Below are 22656 nucleotides of genomic sequence, written 5' to 3'. Positions count from 1 at the left end.
TAGTAAATTGCAATGAATGTCAAACCTGATCAGTAACAGTACATTATAAAGCCATACATAATATGTCAGCTCAATATCTTGAGGCATTGCAGAAAAAAAAAAAAATGATAAAACTATTAGTGGGACAGACAGATGGACGGATGGAGACAAAACCTATAGTCCCCTCCAGGTGGAGTGGTAGGGGACTAATAAAATATACATATACAAATGAAAATCATCAGAAATTTATGCATAGATACCTTTTCACTGGCGCAGGAAGCGGGGAAGGGGGCAAGGGGGCATGTGCCCCCCACTTTCCAGATATTTTGCTTTATATTTGCTTTATAATAGTGTAAAAGTGTGTAAATATAAAAGTGTGCCCCCCCCCCCCCCCCACACACACTTTTTGGCACCTTCCCATGTCACTGTTTTTAATAGTTTTAGAAATGTAAATTATGGTAAGTAATAAAAATGCTCTCATTATACACTTTAAAAAGTCAAGTTCACAAAAAGGTTACAATATTCAGAAGTCATCTTCTAAAGAATAAAATAATGTTTTTTAACTGAAGGAAATTGGGATGAACATATAGATGCAAGAAAGAGAACAGTGGATGTTTCAAAAGGAAAAAGATCTGGTGATTTGGTAAACCAACAGTGCTAACAAACACTTTAAAAGACTTTTTCTAAAGGAGAAATGGTGATATTTGAAGTGATGGAGTAATGCAAGCTTGATACACCTACTTAGTCCAACCTCCAGCAAGGGCTTCTTTGCATAACTAAAAATGGTGAAGAAAAAATAAACAATGATTATTAATATTCACTGTATTTCACTCTTATTTACCAGTCATAATTAACATCTTAATTTAATTTGTCTTCGAGATAAGGGTAAACTATGTCAAACATGCTAAGGAATATCAGGCACATGTGCACAGAGGGGTTTCAGGGGTCAAACCCCCTTTGCTCCAAGCAATATATTTTTTTTAAATATATTTTTTGACCCTAGAAACTTTGCTTGCGCTTGCCAGTTTAGACACCCCCACACCCCCTCCTGCACACATGCCTGAATATATCAGCAAGTTACTGTAGTTCAGAAAAACAGCCCAGTTTAGTGCTAAGCAAATAACAACCAACAATATGCTTCACATATTTAATAATATTCTAACAATATAATGCGACGTCTTTTCCATCTAATGCATTATAAATATATCCCACGCTATGTACAGAATCTTTCATAGATGACATAGTAAATAATGTTTTGTGGTGAGCAGATTCAGCTATTCAGGTCCCTAAACATTATCCTATTTTAGGAGGAACTCTAATTCCAATATGCCTTGCATGTCTACATCTGACTATAAGTGGGCAAAACTATTAATACTTTCTATAAGTCCCGATGTACTTGATTACCCATTATGTTCTTTGTGAATTTTTTTTTTTTTTTTACAAGGCCATTTTGTTCCTTACCATTCCTTGAAACTTACCAAAAGTGTATATAACTTGATATATAATTATTATTATCTACATGTATTTTCACATACCCTCCTCAACTTTTCATCAGAATAGCCCAGCCAACCAACAGTCGTTGTATACGCAGGCACTCCTTTTGAGATCACTTCAGACTCTGTAATTAAAAAAAGAAAGAAGGTTCCTCCTGATATATTTTTAATAAAGATTTCATTAAAACTGCATATTATAACATCAATTACTCATGCAAAATGCAAAATTTAATACAATTAGAGTTTTAATAACTCACATATTATCGCTATCAATGGTTATCATAAATTACTTTTTTTATAACATATGTATGTCTATTGCCATGTTTATAATACTTTGTAACACAAAACAGTCGGACAGTTTTCTGCTTCCGAGTATTAAAATGGAGAACATATTGAAAAATGCTGTGAGTCTGTAAGAAATTAATATTGATGGTCTATTCTAACTGGCTAAATAATAATACTAACACCTGAGATTGCTATTTTTAAAGACAACCATGACTATGACTATGACTAAGAGATTTACGTGCACATTCAGATCAAGCTGTTGTAGCACACACCTATCCTGGCCACAGGGACCGGCCTTGGCTGGTTCCCTCTGGTCCAGGACAGGAAAGGGTTGGGGGAGGGTTGTAGAGAGGGAACGCCTGCACTGGCAAGTGCAAGGGAGCACCAGCAGTCCAATGTTGGTGACATGCAGGGGGTATTTGGTGCTATGGAATTTTGAAAGGTCCCGTTGGATTATGCCAAAGAGGAAGAGGTGCGCGTTTTACATGAAGGAATTTTGGTGCAATTTTGATGGTCGTTCTAATTGAAATAGTGAAGACAACCATGATATTCTCTGCAATTTGTACTAACTAACCCAATTATGCTATTCCTAACAAATTATATCTAATATATACTGAACTTCACTGAAAAAGATTTATAGGACATGAGAAGAAAAAACTAAAACATTTAATAACTGATTTTTGTATAACTGTATGTATAATGGTAGGCAATACATAACAAAAAGTTGTATACAAGGGTTAGGGTTTTAAAGGAATGTCACACAAGTGATAACAATAATATTTGTTTTAATGTGTGATGCGTTTTCAATGGAGATTCTACAAACATGTCTTCTAATTTACTGTCAGCAAAAATAGCTGACACATTTCATTAGTTCAGTTTTCTGTGGTCTCACCTCTTTCTTTCTTTCCTGCTTGCATGCTCTTCAGAATTGCTGAAAACAATGTTTGAGAAGAATTAATGAAGAATTAATATATATTAATCATTTCTTCATTCTTTACTAGCAAATTATCCTCTCCTCTTAAAACACCCCGACCTAATTTAATAAGCTGCCTCTATACCCTTCTATTTCTAGATCAACTCACTAGTTTGAAAGTTAATTTTACTGTCAGTTTTAGTAATTAATGACTGATATCATTATTATTATTGTTATAATTAGTAAGAAGGCCTCAACGGAGAATAGTCTAGAACCAATTGAACTACCTTCTATAAATAATTTTTTTATTATTATTATTATTATTATTATCCTATTTATTTTCTTGTTATTTTTCTGTTTACCATTGAAATTAATACAAAATATTTGTATGCTTTCACAATGTGAAAAGTAGATTATGCATAAATCTCCAACATATATTCTCAAGACTGTCTAAGTGACCAACTGGAACAACTAAATTCAAGAGCTTATTTTAACCCATAGCATTCTTACCCATGCAACCAACAGAGGAACAATATTAACATCTCTGTGCTGATGTAAAAAATGCAACCATTAATATAAAATAATAAAACAATAATTACCAAGAGCTTCATCTTTGGTTAAGGCATCAGCCCTAAAATTAGAAATCAAATTAATTCAGTTCCAGAGAGTCTTAACAAACAAGAAAGAAATTCATGGCATTTTGTTTGTTAAAATACTGGATTTTCAGGACATTTCTATTTTTGGAGGGGGTGCACACCTCCAGCAGATATCAGGTCACAGATATTACAGATGTTAATTCATATAAAAATAAGACTTTAGAGATCTGTGTACACAGTTGAATCTGCTACAAAGGGCAATACCTAGGTGCATATGTATAGGCAGGGGACATGGTGGGACAGTAAAGAAGTTTGTAGCACAGAAATAATGGGTCTTCTCCAGATGGATAAAAAGGACACAATTAAACTAAAATGGAACTTTTTTTGAAAGTTTCGAAATGGGGCAACTGTCCCTCTTTTCTCACTAATTAAACTGCATGACTCACATGTATCTGAAATCTATAGTGGAGACCAACTGTTCTGGTTCCTGAAAGATGAAACAAGCTTGTCATGTAGAACAAGGATATCATTAATATTAAACTAATGTAAAATAGGGTTGATATGGTTAATATTAAACTAATATAGAACAGGGGTGATATTGTTAATATTAAACTAATGTAGAACAGGGGTGATATCATTAATATTAAACTAATGTAGGACAGGGGTGATATTGTTAATATTAATCCAACTGCTTCCCCACAAAACCAATTTAGACCACTATATAGTTATAGTGGCTGCACAGTGAGATTCACACTCTTACCAACACCATCAAGCACCGATGTCAGCTCTAGATGAAAAACATCTACAAGCATTCTTTCATTCATTCACTCACTTATTAATTAATTAATTCATGATTTAATTCATTCATTCATTCATTCATGTGCCGCTTTTCAATTATGGTTCAAGCCATGACATATACTATAATTTGAATACTATTTAAAATAATTTAATTAGCTTTGTGCAAAACACAGGGGGAGCATTTTAATTTTGTGGAGGAACTGCCAGTGTTGCCTTCAGTTTAATAAAAAAAATTAGGGCACCAAGGCAAAACTGTTGCAAGCATGTTTCATTACAATTTTTATTTATTTTGTTGCAATTAAGGATACATATACAACATGCGATGTATGAGAAGGGCAGTGTGGCAATTCAGATAGGGCACCACAGCCTTTTTCTTGCCATCAGTATTGTCCAATTTTCAGGGCACACCAGCAAGTAAGGAGGCCAACCATGTCACTTACCATCAGTGCCATGGTAAAATTCGGACCCTGCATAACAGCCCCAATAAGTATGTAATATTTAGCTTACCATGTCCACCAAAAGTTTCCAAAGAGGCTGAAAAATATAAATGGAAAAGACATTATAATATAGTATAACAGTTAGAACCAGACACCTTAGAAAATCAAAGAATTCAACAGTTAACCAAACCTATAAATATAATGTAAAGAAAACAAATAAAGTAAAATAAGATAAAACATATATCAGTAAAACAAACTTCACATCTCAGTTATAGAAATAGCATAAACGTTAGTAAATAAACTTCACATCTCAGTTATAGAAATAGCAGAAATGTTAGTAAACAAACTTCACATCTCAGTTATAGAAATAGCAGAAATGTTAGTAAACAAACTTCACATCTCAGTTATAGAAATAGCAGAAATGTTAGTAAACAAACTTCACATCTCAGTTATAGAAATAGCAGAAACGTTAGTAAACAAACTTCACATCTCAGTTATAGAAATAGCAGAAACGTTAGTAAACAAACTTCACATCTCAGTTATAGAAATAGCAGAAACGTTAGTAAACAAACTTCACATCTCAGTTATAGAAATAGCAGAAACGTTAGTAAACAAACTTCACATCTCAGTTATAGAAATAGCAGAAACGTTAGTAAACAAACTTCACATCTCAGTTATAGAAATAGCAGAAACGTTAGTAAACAAACTTCACATCTCAGTTATAGAAATAGCATAAATGTTAGTAAACAAATTTCACATCTCAGTTATAGAAATAGCATAAATGTTAGTAAATAAGTCGATTCATTATTAGTTTTAATTAATTTTCATGTTTTTATCCAGTTAACGTTAAAATATAGAGGTTAATTGTTATATGGCTAACTCTGTATTTTTATCTGGTGTAGATTGGAGGTAGCAGTCAACATATGTCGAGGAATGGCAGGAAGAAACATAAACCAGATGATCATGTCATAGGGTTTTACGTGCACATTCAGAACAAGCTGTTGTAGCACACAGCTGTCCTGGGTGCCCTGAACAGACTCAGTTGATTACCGTACAGTTTTAACTGACTGACTATCAAGAGTATTACAAACTTCTTAAAGAAGATTTTACCACATTGATTTATATTTAAATTGACATGCAGGCCCATTTCAGATTTTTCGGTTCTAACCAGAGCCTCATGACCAAAAAGGCCTACCAGTACATCAAATATTATGGAATATATGTTATATGTTAAACATTTAAAGTAAATTTCTGAAAGTCAAACAAATTTAAAGTATCTGGTTATTACAATTTTTCATTATATATAATGAATTATCATACTGTGTAATAACAAATATATCTACCCACTCAAAATATTATTATGAGCTATTAAAGTATACCGTAAATCCTTGGATAGAAGCCTGGGCTACTGGGTTTTTTTTTGTGATGCTCCGAGACTTGGCCACTATTCAAGGTACGATGGGCTTCTATTTGTTTTGTGATGCTCCAAGACTTGGCCACTATTCAAGGTACGGTGGTATTTGTTTTGTGATGCTCCAAGACTTGGCCACTATTCAAGGTACGGTGGGCTTCTATTTTTTTTGTGATGCTCCGAGACTTGGCCACTATTCAAGATGCTCCGAGACTTGGCCACTATTCAAGGTACGGTGGGCTTCTATTTGTTTTGTGATGCTCCGAGACTTGGCCACTATTCAAGGTACGGTGGGCTTCTATTTGTTTTGTGATGCTCCAAGACTTGGCCACTATTCAAGGTACGGTGGGCTTCTATTTGTTTTGTGATGCTCCAAGACTTGGCCACTATTCAAGGTACGGTGGTATTTGTTTTGTGATGCTCCAAGACTTGGCCACTATTCAAGGTACGGTGGGCTTCTATTTGTTTTTTGCTCCAAGTGATGCTCCGAGACTTGGCCACTATTCAAGATGCTCCGAGACTTGGCCACTATTCAAGGTACGGTGGGCTTCTATTTGTTTTGTGATGCTCCGAGACTTGGCCACTATTCAAGGTACAGTGGGCTTCTATTTGTTTTGTGATGCTCCAAGACTTGGCCACTATACAAGGTACAGTGGGCTTCTATTTGTTTTGTGATGCTCCGAGACTTGGCCACTATTCAAGGTACGGTGGGCTTCTATTTGTTTTGTGATGCTCCGAGACTTGGCCACTATTCAAGGTACAGTGGGCTTCTATTTGTTTTGTGATGCTCCAAGACTTGGCCACTATTCAAGGTACAGTGGGCTTCTATTTGTTTTGTGATGCTCCGAGACTTGGCCACTATTCAAGGTACGGTGGGCTTCTATTTTTTTTGTGATGCTCCGAGACTTGGCCACTATTCAAGATGCTCCGAGACTTGGCCACTATTCAAGGTACGGTGGGCTTCTATTTGTTTTGTGATGCTCCGAGACTTGGCCACTATTCAAGGTATGGTGGGCTTCTATTTGTTTTGTGATGCTCCAAGACTTGGCCACTATACAAGGTACAGTGGGCTTCTATTTGTTTTGTGATGCTCCGAGACTTGGCCACTATTCAAGGTATGGTGGGCTTCTATTTGTTTTGTGATGCTCTGAGACTTGGCCACTATTCAAGGTACGTTGGGCTTCTATTTGTTTTGTGATGCTCCAAGACTTGGCCACTATACAAGGTACGGTGGGCTTCTATTTTGTTTTTTAATAAAAAAATTCTAAAATTGTCTTGCTGTGATGTCATCTTCTAATGTAGGCTTCCAAATGTTTTTGTGCCTGTGGAAAATTCTTACCTCACTGAAAAATCCTTCTCATTTCCTGTTGTTCTCGCCATGTAACGAGACTGACAAGTTTAACATGCTCATTAACATCACAAAGCTACAATAGCCTGAGCATGCCTTTATGTAAGGCAGCCACTTATTCAAGAAGGCCTATATATATTTTTTTGCGATGCTCTGATAATCAAGTCAAGCTTCTAATCAAGGCTGGTCTCTATTGAAGTATTTACGGTATATATATTACTGTATAATTACCTTTCCTTCCATCTTTGCCCACAAATCCCACAAAGCATTGATGATAGCTGCTACAGCTAAATGCATTACTCCCTTCTCCGGACCCAGCTACAAATAAAGACAGTTTACCAATTTTGGGTAGATGACAAAACTGGAGAACTCTGCACCTTCAATAAAACTCCTGAAAATTATAAACTTGATACATATACATGTATTACTATAACGTTTGGCACACTGTGAAATTATTAATGAAATTTTCAGTTAAATATTAGTGTGTGGTAAGGCAGATTTTAGAAACACTATTATCTTACAGGTCGGATTCCATTAATCCATATTCTATATGCATATATGCAATCTGCAATATACTGTCTGGTTTAGATTCCAGGGCCTGTGCTTATAAAACTTTTAGACTCAATCTCTAATGACGTCACACACATACAATTTGTATGGCGTTGTCATGACATTAATGTCTCAGACTCTATTAGAGTCGTTTCAAGACTAGACTCTAAATGTTTTATAATCACCAGACCTGGTGTATATATGTAAACAGATCAGCTGAGGGGTTTTTTTTGCATAGAAAGATGGGACATCAATACATACAATGTATGTACACGCTTAGAGAAATACATAATTATATAGAATCTATTTCACCTAATTGCAAAAAAGAGATTTTTGACAATCTTGACAAGTTCTTCACTATGATGAATTGTATCTAAACATAAAAATCACAAATTCAGTAAAACCCCTCTAAACCGGACACACTCAGGACCAAGTAAAATGTCTGGTTTTAAGAGGTATCTGGTTTAGAAGTTCTGTACTCATAAAAAGGGACCGTGAAAATTGTCCGGTTTTTAGGCGAAATTCTGGTCCGGTTTTGATAGCTTTCACTGTAAATGGAATCTATTCCTTAGAATGTCATATTTATAATTTTCTCCTGGAAAAATTCAACAAGGATGAAGAACACCTGCACCTACCCATCTCATCTGATCTTCACTGGTCAGAGTTCGCCAGAATGATCCAAAGTTGGAGTAAATGTCTGATAACTTCTTGCCGATGACCATCTTAACCAGTACATCAATAGCATGGCATACTGGAAAGACAAGATGACAAAGGACTTTGTTTCAATAAGTATTAGTCATCAAATATACATGATATTTGTATTTGATACAGTGTGTAGGAAGAAGAAACCAGCTGAAACCAGCTGCCACAATGTTACAGTATGAAAATATGAAAAAGTGCCTATTGTAATTCTGAAATGCCACTTCTGTTAAGCTGGAGACTGACCCTATATTAGGCCTAAAAACACACCGGAGTTAGCAAGCTAAAATTTGAAAATCTAAGACAAAATTACTCAAATAGGTCCTTTTTTTCTTTCTTTCAATAAACAGTTCACAAATTATGCACCAAATTACCTCATGAAAATTGTGCAATCTTTTAATATTTTGGACTTAATGCTACAGGATATTCACAATTCAATAGCACCACAAATGTCCCCTCTTCACACCCACCCCAAAACCTTTCCTGTCCTGGACGGAGGAGCTGGCATAAGTCCACACCTGCGCCCATGACAGGCGTGTGCTACAACAACTTGCTATGAATGTGCATGATAAGCCCTTTGACCTGACCTGACCTGACTGGAGCTCTAGGTCTGTTTCTGGGTCTGTTGAGTACGGTACCAGTCAAACAAGAAATGTGTGCATTGAACTGAATGCAACAAAACACACCATATTTGTGCTGACACAAAATAATGCACATCTGGTAGCAGATGACATAGAACATACACTACATTTTGACAGCACCATACTCACCAGACAGGAGATCTGGCACAAATCAGAACTCATGCCCATGATAGACATGCCTGAACCTTCAGTGGATATGGTCACGTTAATAGAGTTGTAAATTCCTTCCTTCCTTCCTCACCAGACCCAGACATACCTTCAGAGTGTGTCCGGTCTTAGTTCCTTGATTTCTTTCACAGTTCCCTTAGATATTTTAAACTAGCTGTAGCCCTGTACAATTTATGAGGCTACTTCTACTGCAAGAGCAGCATCAATTATTTCATATACACTTTCCAATAAACAGAACAACAACACAACAGTGTTTAATGTATTATGGAGCAGTGAAAACAGTCTTTCGTGAAGCAGCTCATCCACCCACCCTTACCCCTTCTCTCACACTACACCTAACACACAGTTATAATAACTGATTTGCAATGTAGATCGGTGCTGGGGTGTTGTTAAATATGAATGAATTCATTCATTCCCAATGTAGATCGGTGCTGGGGTGTTGTTATACATTAATTAGTTAATTAATTAATTAATTTGCAATGTAGATCGGTGCTGGGGTGTTGTTAAACATTAATTAATTAATTGATTCCCAATGTAGATCGGTGCTGGGGTGTTGTTATACATTAATTAGTTAATTAATTAATTAATTTACAATGTAGATCGCTGCTGGGGTATTGTTAAAAATTAATTAATTAATTTATTTATTTATTCGCAATGTAGATCCGTGCTGGGGTACTGTTATAAATTAATTAATTAGAGAATAGCACAGTGTGATGGGTGACTGGATCAATCAGCCTTCTTGGACTTTCCAACCAATTAATCCCCCTGATCATGTACTAGCTGTTCTGTCTACTGGAAAGTGCATTAAAAACGCAGACCCAAGTTTCAGCCTGTGAAAAATGGACACTAAGTTTAGTTAAGCTACAAACATGCAACACATCTGATACCGTTATAACAGAAATCATCTAGTCTTTGATGTGTAAATGGGAATAACGTGCATTTTTAGAATAATTATGAAAAATGCATTTCAGGGTATAACAATAACTTGATGACCACAACCAATTCAGGTGTATCAAAATGAATATTTTAAATAATAAAATAAAGTACTTCTAATTTAAATTATCAAAAACGGCTTTAATAGTGAAAAATATGTCGTTGTGTTTAAAAACTAGGGTCTCTCACTTTAAAAAATCCCCTACTGGTTTAACGTTAAGGTGTAGCAGCAGTGGGTTTCTTCCGTTTCTTTCTATCAAAGTAATCATGTTAGTTTAATATAACAGGTGCTAAAATGTTAAACAAATATTCCTTTCCTTGGTTTTCTTTCACTACCTAATGCAAATGTCGAAAACAACCATATGCTAGACACCAAATAGCTTTAGTTTAAAATGTGCTAAGGTGTCAAAATAACCATATGTTAGACACCAAATAGGCATAGTTTAAATTGAGCTGTGGTGTCAAAATAACCAAATGTTAAGACATCAAATAGTCTTAGTTTAAAATGTGCTATTGTATCAAAATAACCAAATGTTAGACAACAAATAGTCTTAGTTTAAAATGTGCTATTGTGTCAAAATAACCAAATGTTAGACAACAAATAGTCTTAGTTTAAAATGTGCTGTGGTGTCAAAATAAGCATATTCTAGACACCAAATAGCCTTAGTTTAAAATGTGCTGTGGTGTCAAAATAACCAAATGTTAAGACATCAAATAGTCTTAGTTTAAAATGTGCTGTGGTGTCAAAATAACCATATGTTAGACACCAAATAGTCTTAGTTTAAAATGTGCTGTGGTGTCAAAATAACCAAATGTTAGACACCAAATAGGCATAGTTTAAAATGTGCTATTGTGTCAAAATAACCAAATGTTAGACAACAAATAGTCTTAGTTTAAAACGTGCTGTGGTGTCAAAATAAGCATATTCTAGACATCAAATAGCCTTATTTTAAAATGTGCTAAGGTGTCAAAATAACCATATGTTAGACACAAAATAGCCTTAGTTTAAAATGTGCTGTGGTGTCAAAATAACCATGTTAAACACTAAATAGGCATAGTTTAAAATGTGCTAAGGTGTCAAAATAACAATGTTAGACACCAAATAGGCATAGTTTAAAATGTGCTGAGGTGTCAAAATAACCATATGTTAGACACCAAATAGGCATAGTTTAAAATGTGCTGAGGTGTCAAAATAACCATATGTTAGAAACCAAATAGGCATAGTTTAAAATGTGCCGAGGTGTCAAAATAACCATATGTTAGACACCAAATAGGCATAGTTTAAAATGTGCTGTGGTGTCAAAATAACCATATGTTAGACACCAAATAGTCTTAGTTTAAAATGTGCTCAGGTGTCAAAATAACCATATGTTGTCAAAACAACCATATGTTAGACACCAAATAGGCATAGTTTAAAATGTGCCGAGGTGTCAAAATAACCATATGTTAGACACCAAATAGGCATAGTTTAAAATGTGCCGAGGTGTCAAAATAACCATATGTTAGACACCAAATAGTCTTAGTTTAAAATGTGCTCAGGTGTCAAAATAACCATATGTTGTCAAAACAACCATATGTTAGACACCAAATAGGCATAGTTTAAAATATGCTGGATGTCAAAATAACCATGTTACACACCAAATAGGCATAGTTTAAAATGTGCTGAGGTGTCAAAATAACCAAATGTTAAGACACCAAATAGGCATAGTTTAATGAAAAGATAAAAAAAGATAAAAAGATAAAAAGATAAAAACTTTATTGCATATAAACATTCCACATAAGGAACTGGATGCAAAACATATGCATAAACAAGAAACAAACAAAATGACTAAATAAGGACTAATTATGGGCAATACATGTATAATCGTGAACAAATTTGCATACCGCACCAGCACAGGCTGGATTTTGGTTTTGCACAATATATATAAATTTTTCTTGCATACTCATACTTTTAAATAGGTAATTATGGAAAGTTAGATATGCATATAATTTGACACGTTGACTATTATATTTCTTACATATTGTGATATGATGGTATGCATCTTCAATTACATTGCAGTGGTCACATAAACGTTCTTCCACTGGAGTGAAGGGTTTTGTATGGTGCCCAGTCTCTATTTTTTATTTGTGGTCACTGAGGCATAATGTAGTAAAAGCTTTATGGTGTTCTGGATGTATACAGTGTAATAAATATGGCTCTAGTTGAATATTGTTTTTATATAATTTGTACTTCGCATCTTATTACTGGATCCATCTCTATAAGGTTTTCTTTTAAAATATTGTGATACTTAGTTTTAATTACATTTATAAGATGAATGGGATAATTGACAGTGCTTCAATTTTGATTCAACTCACCAATGTAATAATATAATTTGTGAAGCCAATCAATATTTTTCTTTTCAAGGCTTGTGCATTCAGAGAAAGCATGTTGTAAAATAATGTTGTCTGTAGTTTGCATATGGGAGTAAAAATGTAACATTCTTTTTACAACAGACAACAGGAGTGGGTACAAACCTAGCTCAGCTCTAGAGGCCCAATTATGGGTATGACTATTAACCTGTAGTGTTGAGTTACAGAATTTTAAAAGCACTCTCTCTGGCAGGAAAGTTTCCAAATATTTTAATGATATGAACTGGGCACCCCAAACCTCACTGGCATATAAAAGGACAGGCTCAACAAGAGAATTAAATAACTGGCATGAAATGTCTACTGGTAGGTTAACATTTGAGGATTCTTTCTACATCTTGTAAAAACAACCTAGTCCTTTACTCCAAAGTGATCGGGAACAATCTTTAAAATTTCCATTTTGAGTAAAGTCAACCCTTAAATATGTATGCTTTGTTACAACTGGGACTTTATTGCCCGAGAGATGCCAAGTAAGCTTATTTGTTGTACTTTGGCCACCAAAAATAACAATTTTTGTTTTATTTAAATTAATAGTAAGATTGTTGTCATTACAATATATATCTAGTTGATCAAGGAGCTGTTGTAGACCATGTGGGGTTTCTGATAAAAGTAGAAGATCATCTGCAAAAAGTAGATGGCTTAAGCGCATTGTGTTTAGTGATACTTTATCTCCAATGTTACATAAATATTCTTGGAAGTCATTAATGAACATAGTAAATATTGTTGGAGATAAAATACAGCCCTGGCGAACACCAATGTTTGATTGGAATGGTTGTGACATGCCTTTATCAGTCTGAACACTATATGTAACATTAACATATAAAGATTCGATTATTTTTAACACATTACCTGTAACCCCCATAAGAGCAATTTTATTAAATAATTTGCTTCTATCCACAGAATCGAATGCTCGTTTGAGATCTACAAAGACCTTTTTCTTTTTACATTTATATTTATCAATCAGGGTTTTTAGTGTAAATATGTGATCTGTTGTTCTAAATCCTTGCCTGAACCCAGCAAGACAGATATCAATTTGGTTGGTTTGTTGTAGGTAGTCTACAATTCGTTTATCTATTATTTTGCAAAACAATTTACCAATACAACTACTTAGAGCGATTCCACAATAGTTACTTGGGTCTGTTTTGTCACCCATTTTGTGCAAAGGAACAATTATTGAATGGGCCCACTGTGGAGGAAAATAGCCTATTGACAATATATCATTGAAAAGTTTGACAACATGATCTAGTATTAATGGAAAGAGACATTTGATAAGCTCATTACTGACATTGTCTACACCCTGTGCCTTTTTCAGCTTAATATCTTCAATACATGCTATAATTTCCAGTGCTGATATTGGTGAATTAATTACTTGGTTATCCTGCAGATTAGTATAATCAACCTCATTAGAAGAACAGTTAACTGTTGGATCTTGGTAGATCTTTTCAAAGTGGTCTACTAATTCATGAGGATCAGGGAACACTTTGGGTTTTTTTTTATCCTTTATACTGTTAATTGTATGCCATAAAGCTTTTGTGTCATTCTTAGGTATACTTCTAAGTTTTGAAACAAGATCACTTTTATGAGACCTTTTTTTATGACGGGTTAATCTCTTATATTTCTTTTTGGACAGAAATGCATTTTGCTTTGTTTCTTGTGTGTTATTAGCATTAAATGTCTTGAAATTAGATTCCATAGCCAATTTGGCATTTTTGCATTCTATGTCAAACCAAAGATTTTTCTTCAGAGATCTATTTAGATTCTGATTTCTGGTAGCTTATGTATTTATGGCATTTACTATAGATTCAAACAAATTGACGTAGCAGCTTGCGTCTACATCAGACGTTGGTGGTGGCCTCAGATTACAGTTATCTTCCCATTTGGTTGTCCAAAATGCGGAAATTTGACCGCGCAAGTAGTCTGCTGTTTGACTGTGATTATTTCATGGCAGACAGCTATGAAGTGGCAACTGTTTGACTGAAATGACAGGGGATAGCATGTAGTTTGTAAACATGTGTAACTTGTTGACATTGAAGACTTGTTTGTGGTAATTCCGGCCCATGCAAAAGTAGTGCTTTTTGTGTAAAATGGGTATACTCCGGCCTGGTTTAGAGGGTGTGTCTGTTTAAACCAATATGCTGGGAGAAAGAGCTGGACAACAGGGGTTGTCCTTTTCAGGGTATGTGTCCCCCATGCAGGCAAAGGTACATACAAAACTTCACGGGCCTGCTGATATTAATAAAAATGTTATAGCCACTAAGGCTATATAGAAACATATAGCGAAATTAATTGTGGTCTGAGGCCTCGTGGTGTCAAAATGAACCTATTGTGTGCCTCTTTGTTTTTATCTGGCATTACTGCTGAGTGCCTGCTATTATTATTGTGCAATTTTCTTTCTTTACGTTTCGTGAATTTATGGCTGAATTATTTTGGATTTTCCAGTGACTTTTTGTTTCGAACTGATATATTAAGTTTTAGGGAGAGCTGACAGTGATCTGATGTCCATGAAAGTGGTTTAATATTAAAATATTTCACATGGCTGTAGAATTCTTCACATGTAAGAACATAATCTACAACACTCTGACCAGTGCACGTGTGGCATGTAAACTGTCCCAAGTGATCTCCAACTATTCTACCATTTAAAATAATTAATTTTGATGCAATTGCTAGTGATATGAGGGATTGTCCAAATTTGTTTGTTATATTATCTCGGTTATTTCTTTTTGTCTCTATGGTAGTAAAAATATCTGACGGTACATATATGTTTTCAAGAAAATTAACTCCATCACTATTCACACACCCACACTCGGTAGCAGTTCTAGCGTTAAAGTCCCCGCCAATTATTATCGATCCATGCTGCGAATATTTTAAAACTTCATTACTTATGACATTAAAGGGATTTGTTGTTAAATTTTTCCAATATGATGAATTTTCAGTTGGTACATAAGTAGTGCAGACAAATATATCTTTGTCAACCAATAAAAATGTTTTACTAATTCTAATCCATAATGTAAATTCACTACATGCTACAAAAGAAATAAAAGGCTTTAAACCAGTTTTACATAAAAAAGCCAATCCACCATGGGATGTTTGCACAAACTGTTTGCGTGGATTGGAAATTGAAAAATATCCTGTAAAATTGAAGTCACTCTTGTTTCCTAACCATGTCTCAGAGAGACCAATAACATGAAAGATTTTAAAACACTTATTAAATTCATCACGTTTTAAGTCGGATATACCTTGTATATTCCAAAATGAAATACTAAATTGTGAATTTGATGTTAACATTAATCAAATTCAACCTTCCGGAATGCTGATCCATTGGCTATATAACCCCCTACTTCACATCTCTCACGTACACTTCACGTTTTACACACATTTATGTACATGAATATCGGAACAGATTATTCAGATGCTGCAGTATATATTGAACACTCTGATGATCAGTGAATGGCATCCTGCTGGTAGCGCTCCCTGGGAAATTTATCTTAAAATTAATATTCATACATATGTAAACATACATACATATATACAAACATACACACACATACGCACACACGTACGCACTCACATTACATTCTATTCTGATATATGCAGGTACAAATCAAAATAAAATAGTACTTCCTTTTATGCACACCTTATGATCCAGAAAAAGAAAAAAAGGTAACAACGAGAGAAGAAGAAGAAGAAAAAGAAGGAAAACAAGAAGAACAAGAAGAATTTAAAAAAAAGAAGAAGAGGAAGAAAAACCTAAAGTTGATAGTGAGTAACGAAGATAATTAAACTGATGATAATAACAGGAACAGCAGTCGGGCCTGTGTTGGAATGTTATATGAACATGCAATTACAAAATGTTTTTCCTTTGAGTAGTTCGTTATCTCAGTGTAATGGGGTTTTTTCTCTTTCTTTCATTATATAAAAAGGTTGAGCCATTGTGCCCATTCTTTATTAAACATTTCATAGTTGCAGTTTTTGAAATAAATATATTTCTCAATTTCAAATTTGTTTTGCAACACGTTTTGAATGGACGCGATAGTTAATGATTTTGTTTGCATTTTCGTACAGTATATATAATATGTAATGTTAATAATTAGCCAGTTAATTATATTAACGTTCTTTTTGTTAATAATACCAAACATAACAATATGTTTGTCAAAGTGGACAACAATTCCTGTTTTGGACAAAACCCAGTCTTCTACAGCTTTCCATAAAGTATTAACCTGAGTGCATTCATAGAAAAGATGTTGTAGAGTTTCTGGGAAGTTATTACAAAATATACACATATTAGAATCTACATAATGAATCATATATAGAAAAATGTTTGTTGCTAAAATCCGATGTAGGATGCGATACTGAAACCATAATAAAGTTGTATCATTAATGCTTTGGAAAGGTAATTCATAGTATTGTTCCTAATCACTTGAGTCAAAATTAAATCCTTGATTTCTATATTTTATCTGTGCTTTTGGGATTATGTGTTTATGGTTGAGTATGATATACATGTCCGTACATCCCTGTTTACTTTTCAAAATAAGTCTTAACCTAAAAGGAAAAATTGGATTATTCACTTTTTGGAAACGACCATCCCTTAAATCACTAAATGTTGATATGAATGATTTCACAGCATTTATTAGTGAAGCATAGCTAATGAAATTTGAATTAACATGATATTTTTTTGCAAATTGTTCACACTTTAAAAATTCTCAATAATCATCTACTAAATCGTTTATGAAGATTACACCTTTTGGGGCATAATGTTTATATAAAAATGGTTTATGATTTATAACTATTTCACTATTATGCCAAATATTAACTGATAAAATATCATCTACAGATTGTGGCTTATGTTTTTGTTCAGTAGTTATCCAACTCAGTAATGTATCTTTCCAAAACATGTTTGACATCTCATAGCATTTTTTAGAAATAAAAGGATCACCATATATTATTAAATCGTTCTTTGAGATACCTGTAATGGATTTGAAAGAGTAACCCACTTCGTATCCATGAACATTTTAATGAGGTTTTAAAATGATATATGTTTAACATTTTAATACCCCCTGCTTTATAACCTTGTGCTATTAAATCACGTTTGAGCTTTTCTGGTTTATTCTGCCAAATAAATTTATGAAATAGCATCGTTATATTTTTAAAAAAACCTTTCCCTGGGTCTGGCAATGATATTAGCAAATATATTAGCTTGGGTATTATTAAGGTTTTAAGAACAGTTATTCTCCCCAAAACCATTAATTTTCTAATGGACCATAATTTTATTAATTTTTGAATTTCCAGTACTTTAATATTATAATTTAGATGCATGATATGTTCCAAGGTAACTGAGAAATTAATACCAAGTATACAAAAATCTGTTGCCCCCCATTCCAACTTCCATCATGCATGGTAAAAAACCTTCCAATCAATATGGCTTTTGATTTAGAATAATTTATTTTTAAACCAGAAATATGTGCGTACTAATCTAAAACTTTAAATGTACCGTACAAGGACTCGGGGAGATCCGTCAAGAATGAAGCTTGTGTCATCGGAGTATTGCGATATAAGGTATTCTTGGCCATCTATACCTTTAATGGCTTCATTATTTCTAACAATAATAGCTAAAATTTCAGCACAAATAATAAAAATATATGGCGACAACGGGTCCCCTTGTCTACACCCCCTTTCTAGCATGAACGGTTCAGACAGAAAACCATTTTGCAATATTCTTGATAAGGAGTTGTTATACAATGTTTTGATCCAATTTTTAATTGAAGATTTAAAATTAAAAATATCAAGTACTTTATTTATGAATGACCACGATACTGAGTCAAAGCCCTTCTCGAAATCAACAAGTAGCAATAAACCTGGAATGTTCTGTGTTTCAGTGTACTGTATAATGTCGTATATGAGTCTAATGTTTTCTCCAATATATCGTCCTTTAATAAAGCCGGTTTGATCATTATTTGTTATTTTATCTAATACCTGTTTTATTCTGTTTGCGATACAGCCGGATGCCATTTTATAAGTACAGTTCAATAAAGTTAACGGCCTCCAGTTTTTAATAAATTCTTTAGGTTTATTTGCTTTGGGGATACATGTAATTATACCTAATTTTTGTACATTGGACATTTCCTTAATGGAGTAACTATGGTTAATAGACCTGACTATAAAGTGACCGAGATCAGTCCAGAAGAATTTAAAGAACTCTGCAGTAAATCCATCAGATCCAGGACTTTTATTGTTTTTCATAGTTTTGAGAAATGCTAGTACTTCTGAGTATTTTAATTCATCTTCTAATTGTTCAGATTCTTCATCAGTTAATTTATTAAAGTTTAATCCACCCATTTTTTCTATTATATCGTTGTCATCTTGTCCTTCTGGTTCAGAGTAAAGTTTTTGATAGAAAGCTCTAGTTTCTTTAAGAATTTCTACTTGATCTCAGATTTCTTTTCCATTTTCTAAACATATTCTTGAAACAAGTTTGCTAAAATAGTTCCTTGATTCTAAGTTACAAAAATATTTTGTTGGTTTTTCTCCTTCTTCTATCCATTTTGTACGTGACCGAATATAATGACCGTTAAGCTTTTTTCTTCACAGTTCCATTAATTCATAAGGGTTTTTTTTCAATTTCTTTTGAATCAATATTTTCGTCTTCCTCCAAACGTTTAATATCATCGCACAACTTAGTTTCTAATTCATTATTTTGTTTCTTTTTAAAAGCTGCATAAGATATTGTTTTACCTCGTATTTCCATGAGCAGTGTTTCTAAGAAAATTTGGTCGTTTACAGAAAAATTGATTTCATCATCCGAAAGCAATTCTAGTTTTTCATAATTATATACTGGTACTGCATATTGGTATTTAATTTTTGTGATTGTATCCTTTATTAGATTAACATAATCTTTACATAATAGCAATGAATTATTAAATTTCCACAGACCTCTACCTGTTTTAAATTGGTTTAGCTGCATAAATAAAACTACTGCTGAGTGGTCTGAGTGATAGCTATTTTCAACTATTATTTTCTCTGCAGTTGGCATTAAATTATTTGTTATAAGGAAAAAAATCTAATCTGGCTTGTTTTGGCAGTGTCTTTTTTCTCCAAGTATATCGTCTAAAATTTGGATATAATTCTCTAAATGCATCCTTTACATCAAACATTTCCATATTTTCAACAACTACTTTTTGAGCCTTTGGGTGGTTAACATGTAAATAGTTTTAGTGTCCAAGTCTTGATTAAAGTCTCCACATACTATGAATTTATCATTTTCAAATTGTACAATATACTCAAATATGTTTTGAAAGAAAATTATGTTGTGCATTTTGAATGGTTAGCTTTCACAGGCTTTATCTCTGTTAAGTGTATAGTTTCTTCTTTCTTGGTGTTGTGTTTTTGTTGGTGGTATACTGTTGTTACATGTGGGTACTATCTCGGATCGGACAATAAACATGCCTTACCGGGGGGGGGGGGGGGGGGGGGGTCACAACACAGTCAAGGCCATCATGGCCAAGCAGCATTGAAGGTTCACTTACCATTATGTAACTGTGTTTAGGTCCAGCTGTTTAACAGAGGCACATATTCTTGCAAAGTTTTGGGTAATCTAAAAATGGTTTTCTTTAGAAAAAAAAAAAAACCCAACAAAAAACCCCCACCTTTTCTATTAATCCTTTTTCGAAAATAGTTTCACAACAGATTGCAACTAGTATTACAAACAATTAGACCAAACCATAGTGTTCCAAATGAAATAGAAATATATAAATATCCAAGTTTCTGTGGAGCTAAAAATGCACGACTTACATGACTAATGACTTGTAGCATATGATGCCGCCACTTTAAAACAATGTCCGTTGCATTAAGATGTTGATCCAATAGCTGATATCAAGAAATAAAACCCACTTGAACTATATAATATTTATATAAATGTTACCGCAATAAAGAAACGAAGTTCCACACAGTTTTTTCAGTTCCACATTGTATTTTGTAACTTTTAACAACACTAAATCACTTAGTTAAACAAAGTAACGTTTCATCAGTGCCATGACGTCACATGTCATGTTTAATGACACCCCAGGGCCCAGCATGAAAAATAACATCATCTATTGGGTATCAAATTGTGGTAAATGCAAAAAATTAAGTGATGAACATATGTGCTAAGATGTTGTTAAACAAATATTCCTCGACTTTCTTTCATTCGTTCATTTAATTGTATTCAAATGTTTAAAAATCTCACCAATTTTGTTTCCTTTCCCCAAGGTGAAGGTGATCCCATGACCTTCCAGGTGTGAGTCTGTCTTTAGAGTGAGATATGGTGCAGAGTAGTCTGGTGCCGTGTTCTGCTCAAGTAATAAGCACAGTAGAGTGAAACCTCTCAAAACAAGACCCTCAGTAAAATGGACAGTTTAACAATTTAAGGTTACCAAGTATATATGACATTATGCAGTGTTCATACAACTTATTATACTGAAAAAATTTAAATCTTGCAATTTTGGGTTAAATTGTGTGAATTTAAAAAATCTCCTGCTTTTTCAACACACTCCTCATGCTTTTTCTTGACTGAAGGTTGACAGGTCTGATATTTAATTTGGCTCATTACCATGGAAAATAAAGCCTAAGTCACATATTATTAGTTCCCTACCAGTCAAACCTGAGGGAACTGTAGGGATCATCTCCGTCCTTCTGTATGTCTGTCTATCTGTCTGTCAAAAATGGGTAAATCGACATGAAAGTCAAGTTCCTTGATCTGTAACAGTACATGATAAAGCTAGTCACAAATTTCCAGCTCAGTATATCAAGGCATTGTCAAAAAAGCATTTCGATAACTATATGTGAGACAGACAGATAGACAGACATACAGAAGGACGGAGATGATCCCTACAGTTCCCTCAGGTTTGACTGGTAGGGAACTAATAATATGTGACTTAGGCTTTATTTTCCATGGTAATGAGCCAAATGAGTTTGGGAAAGATTTCCTGCCTGCACCCCCCCCCCCCCCCCCCCCCCCCCCCCCCCCCACCCCCCACCCATTGGGGTATTGGATTAGCGATACCAAACATTACAAACGACTTAATATACGGGCAGTTTCACGGAAAAGGTTGCATAAAGAGTCTCACTGGGACCCAAAAATGAACTATGCAGCATTCTATAAAAAACAATATTTTTAAAAAGCAATATGACTAGTGAAATGTTTTATAAAAATTGGACCTACAGCTGTTACAGTTTATAAAATAATCAGTGATATGATTACATGCACAGCATAAACATATGAGGACACATAGGTACAGCATAATCATAAGCTTTTATGTGATACATTTCTAAAGATAAACTGAGGTGTTTTTTTAAATAGGAAACTGTTAAGAGTAACTATGTTTTCATTAATAAGGCCAAGGATTTTAAGTTTTCTGATGATTTTTGGTAATATTTTAGCAATATTCTTCTATTTAAAAATGATTTATGTTAAACAGAAACCATTAAATACTAATCTTCAAACCGAATGTCTATAACTGAATTAGAAAAGAAATTTCAATATGTTTTTTAGAATACTAGTTAAAAATAATGTTGATTGCATTAGTATTAGCAGTAATATAAGCTTTCAAACAATGCAGTGTGAAAATGGCAATTTCGTTTAGGAGGGGACATTTTTTTTTAACATTTAGATTTCAGTTAAATAAACTGACATCAACATTTAAATGGCCACGGACAAGGTCCTCCCAGACTGTCGGAGTGGAGTGCTTAGAAAGTTGTTTCATCTTTCTTTTAAAAAATTTAATTCATAATTGTATTAGGAAATAATATTTGATATGAATCTGCATGTAGTGGTGTAATTAGATAATTAACATTGAAAGATTACCTGTCATTCATATGCACACTGCTGCATACAAGACACACAATCTACTTAGCTTGTAATGTCCTTATTTGCCAGCTTTATATTTTGTAATATTTGGAATTTTATGTCCTGCAACTATGGCAGAATAAAAGGCTCATGTCCTTCAACCGTTAAAGGCCCAAGAAAGAT

General features: G+C 33.9%; 1 protein-coding gene across 1 annotated transcript in view; it reads right to left on the bottom strand.

Moving 5' to 3' along the window:
* LOC121375109 (mitochondrial enolase superfamily member 1-like) overlaps positions 1–22656 on the bottom strand; it is a 41612-nt gene that overhangs the window by 16610 nt on the left and 2346 nt on the right. Inside the window, exons 2-10 of the mRNA XM_041502352.1 lie at positions 20875–20977; positions 8445–8560; positions 7492–7578; positions 4572–4598; positions 3713–3753; positions 3270–3301; positions 2650–2688; positions 1515–1597; positions 721–755 (exon numbers count right to left, since the gene is read on the bottom strand). Of these exons, the coding sequence (XP_041358286.1) occupies positions 721–755; positions 1515–1597; positions 2650–2688; positions 3270–3301; positions 3713–3753; positions 4572–4598; positions 7492–7578; positions 8445–8560; positions 20875–20977 (563 nt within the window). The remainder of the gene's footprint in view (positions 1–720; positions 756–1514; positions 1598–2649; positions 2689–3269; positions 3302–3712; positions 3754–4571; positions 4599–7491; positions 7579–8444; positions 8561–20874; positions 20978–22656) is intronic.

This window comes from Gigantopelta aegis, chromosome 6, assembly GCF_016097555.1.
Source record: "Gigantopelta aegis isolate Gae_Host chromosome 6, Gae_host_genome, whole genome shotgun sequence".
Lineage (NCBI taxonomy): Eukaryota > Metazoa > Mollusca > Gastropoda > Neomphalida > Peltospiridae > Gigantopelta > Gigantopelta aegis.
Note: the sequence above shows the minus strand (reverse complement) of the source record. Positions and strands in the feature narration are given on the sequence as shown.